The 4,270-nt window shown below is 43.8% G+C and overlaps 1 protein-coding gene across 1 annotated transcript in view; it reads left to right on the plus strand.

Annotated features, from left to right (window-relative positions):
- The first annotated feature begins 1,061 nt into the window (after positions 1–1,061).
- The window catches only part of LOC141129327 (pancreatic secretory granule membrane major glycoprotein GP2-like), a 43,583-nt gene continuing 40,374 nt past the window's right edge, over positions 1,062–4,270 (plus strand). Inside the window, exon 1 of the mRNA XM_073617293.1 lies at positions 1,062–1,167. Within this exon, the coding sequence (XP_073473394.1) occupies positions 1,110–1,167 (58 nt within the window). The 5' untranslated portion in view covers positions 1,062–1,109. The remainder of the gene's footprint in view (positions 1,168–4,270) is intronic.

The raw sequence follows: 4,270 nt of genomic DNA on the forward strand, positions 1-4,270 counted from the left end.
GTGCCCATTATGAGGGGTTCTCACCATCCCTGTGCTGAGTTCCCGGGTCTGTACACCCGCTGTGCCCATTATGAGGGGTTCTCACCATCCCTGTGCTGAGTTCCCGGGTCTGTACACCCGCTGTGCCCATTATGAGGGGTTCCCACCATCCCTGTGCTGAGTTCCCGGGTCTGTACACCCGCTGTGCCCATTATGAGGGGTTCCCACCATCCCTGTGCTGAGTTCTCGGGTCTGTACACCCGCTGTGCCCATTATGAGGGGTTCTCACCATCCCTGTGCTGAGTTCCTGGGTCTGTACACCCGCTGTGCCCATTATGAAGGGTTCTCACCATCCCTGTGCTGAGTTCTCGGGTCTGTACACCCACTGTGACCATTATGAGGGGTTCTCACCATCCCTGTGCTGAGTTCCCGGGTCTGTACACCCGCTGTGCCCATTATGAGGGGTTCTCACCATCCCTGTGCTGAGTTCTCGGGTCTGTACACCCGCTGTGCCCATTATGAGGGTTCCCACCATCCCTGTGCTGAGTTCCCGGGTCTGTACACCCGCTGTGACCATTATGAGGGGTTCTCACCATCCCTGTGCTGAGTTCCCGGGTCTGTACACCCGCTGTGCCCATTATGAGGGGTTCTCACCATCCCTGTGCTGAGTTCCCGGGTCTGTACACCCGCTGTGCCCATTATGAGGGGTTCTCACCATCCCTGTGCTGAGTTCCCGGGTCTGTACACCCGCTGTGACCATTATGAGGGGTTCTCACCATCCCTGTGCTGAGTTCCCGGGTCTGTACACCCGCTGTGCCCATTATGAAGGGTTCCCCCCCTTGTTGCAGACTTTGATGAAAAGGGTTAATGGTGGAAACTCCCGGGTGGCTGCCCAGTAAGGTGTCTCCCGAGGGGTAGGTGTGCCGCCTCTGTTTTGTTCAGTCACATTCCTCCAGAGTCACGGTGCAGAAATAGATCCGATAAATCAATAACATTGGATATTTTTTTTAGATTTTTTTCCGCATTCTGCAATTTTCTGCTCAGTTTACCGCTCATCCCCTCCCCTCCCATATTTAAGATGTGGTTTCACCACTCTGTGCCAATCATTCCCCTCTTCTCCACGGTCAGCCATGGGGGCGCTGACTCTGCGCTTCGCCCTCCTGCTGGCTGTTCTCATCCAGGACTCAGGTAAGGATTATCCTCTATACAGGTGTATTATAGGTGATAATGGAATGCTCCAGTGGAGTATGTCGGTCACAGGTGACTATTACCAGAACACCAGGCAGACAGACCCCATGCGGACCGGCCATGGAGTAAAAAAAAAAACGGTCAGCCCAATGGCCACCATCAAAGGTGACAACTAGTGAGGAGGTTCCAGTTGGCTACAAGCCTGATTTTGAGGTGAATCTTGTGTGTATGAGATCCATCGTCCCGGTGAATTTATGGCCGGGGTTCCCCCCATATTTATAGATTCGAATACACTGCGTGACCCTTAAACGATGTCCCTCCAAATCTGGCGCACCCATATGGGGGGGGGGGGTGAATGGGTAAGTCAGCCCCCTCATTACAAAAACGGGGCACAGAGCAGCCGTAGTGCCAGTGAATGGACGTCAGGGGGGGAAATAAGGGTCAGTAAGGATTTTAATTCCGATTGTTAGCTCTTTGGGCAAACCACCCCTTTGCTGTCTTTTTTTTGGGGTTGTTGTGTATTTGATGAAATCAGACGTCAGATCGTAACAAACTTTTCTTTTGTTGCGAAAAAATAATGTTTTTTTTTTTTTTTCCGAGGGAGGGTGGGATTTGGGAGTTTTCCTTTTATTTTGGGACATACAGAATTATCATTTATTGTTACTATTATTATTTATTTTTATCTATTATTATTTTGTTTATTATTATTATTATTATTATTTGTAGTCATATTTTTATTATTATTTATTTGGGACATATTATTATTTATTTTTACTATTATCATTATTTTTTTAATTATTATTATTTTGTTTATTATTATTATTATTTGTATTTAAATTATTATTATTATTATTATTATTATTATTATTATTATTATTATTATTATTAATATTATTTATTTGGGACATATTATTATTTATTGTTACTATTATTAATTATTTTTATTTATTTTATTTATTATTATATTGTTTATTATTATTAATATTATTTATTTGGGACATGTTATTATTTACTGTTGTTATTATTATTTTTATTATTATTTATTGGATGCTGATATGTCCTTATCTGAAACTAAAACTGCCTTTTTTCTTTCTTTCTTTTTTTTTTTTTTTTTGCTTTAGAAATACAGTGGGGCAAAAAAGTATTTAGTCACCACCAATTGTACAAGTTCTCCCACTTATAAAGATGAGAGAGGCCTGTAATGGTCATCATAGGTAGACCTCAACTATGAGAGACAAAATCTGGAAACAAATCCAATCACATCGTCTGATTTTTGAAAGAATTTATTTGCAAATTCTGGTGGAAAATAAGTATTTGGTGAATATGAAAAGTTCATCTCAATACTTTGTTATATATCCTTTGTTGGCAATGACAGAGGTCAGACGTTTTCTGTAAGTCTTCACAAGGTTGTCACACACTGTTGCTGGTATGTTGGCCCATTCCTCCATACAGATCTCCTCTAGAGCAGTGATGTTTTGGGGCTGTTGCTGGGCAACACGGACTTTCAACTCCCTCCAAAGGTTTTCTATGGGGTTGAGATCTGGAGACTGGCTAGGCCACTCCAGGACCTTGAAATGCTTCTTACGAAGCCACTCCTTCATTGCCCGGGCGGTGTGTTTGGGATCATTGTCATGCTGAAAGACCCAGCCACGTTTCATCTTCAATGCCCTTGCTGATGGGAGAAGGTTTACACTCAAAATCTCATGATACATGGCCCTATTCATTCTTTCATGTACACGGATCAGTCGTCCTCTTCCCTTTGCAGAGAAACAGCCTCAAAGCATGATGCTGCCACCCCCATGCTTCACAGTAGGTATGGTGTTCTTTGGTTGCAACTCAGCATTCTCTCTCCTCCAAACACGACGAGTTGTGTTTCTACCAAACAGTTCTACTTTGGTTTCATCTGACCATATGACATTCTCCTAATCCTCTTCTGGATCATCCAAATGCTCTCTAGCAAACCTCAGACGGGCCCCGGACATGTACTGGCTTAAGCAGGGGGACACGTCTGGCACTGCAGGATCTGAGTCCCTGCCGGCGTAGTGTGTTACTGATGGTAGCCTTTGTTACGTTGGTCCCAGCTCTCTGCAGGTCATTCACTAGGTCCCCCCCGTGTGGTTCTGGGATTTTTGCTCACCGTTCTTGTGATCATTTTGACCCCACGGGGTGAGATCTTGCGTGGAGCCCCAGATCGAGGGAGATTATCAGTGGTCTTGTATGTCTTCCATTCTCTAATTATTGATCCCACAGTTGATTTCTTCACACCAAGCTGCTTGCCTATTGCAGATTCAGTCTTCCCAGCCTGGTGCAGGTCTACAATTTTGTTTCTGGTGTCCTTCGACAGCTCTTTGGTCTTCACCATAGTGGAGTTTGGAGTGTGACTGTTTGCGGTTGTGGACAGGTGTCTTTTATACTGATAACAAGTTCAAACAGGTGCCATTAATACAGGTAGTGAGTGGAGGACAGAGGAGCCTCTTAAAGAAGAAGATACAGGTCTGTGAGAGACGGAAATCTCGCTTGTTTGTAGGACACCAAATACTTATTTTCCACCATAATTTACAAATAAATTCTTTCAAAAATCAGACAATGTGATTGGATTTGTTTCCACATTTTGTCTCTCATAGTTGAGGTCTACCTATGATGACAATTACAGGCCTCTCTCATCTTTTTAAGTAGGAGAACTTCCACAATTGGTGGTGACTAAATACTTTTTTGCCCCACTGTATATTGGAGATTTGTCCCAGGGGTGGGGATTTGAGGGTTTTACTTATTTAGAGATTTTTTTTCTTTAATTTGAAATGAAATGTTGGCATTGGTCCTGTTTTTTTCCCTATAACCCTAAAAATGATCAAGAATTCAATAAAAAGATCCCCCCCCCATAGATTTTAATAGGATTCATCTGTAAGTCAAGATCCATCAAATTTCGATCAGGATTTGCTGAACCCCAATTCTCTCCCTACTAGTGACAACACCAGCCAGGCTGGGCACCCCATGGGCTCCTCTGGGCACATAGCATGACTTTTATTAAAATATCCCCGACAGGCAGAAGCCCTGTGATTGGCCACGTACAGTACACACCATACACATACAATTCGTCTGTCCA

Source organism: Aquarana catesbeiana, linkage group LG01 (genome assembly GCF_042186555.1).
Source record: "Aquarana catesbeiana isolate 2022-GZ linkage group LG01, ASM4218655v1, whole genome shotgun sequence".
Lineage (NCBI taxonomy): Eukaryota > Metazoa > Chordata > Amphibia > Anura > Ranidae > Aquarana > Aquarana catesbeiana.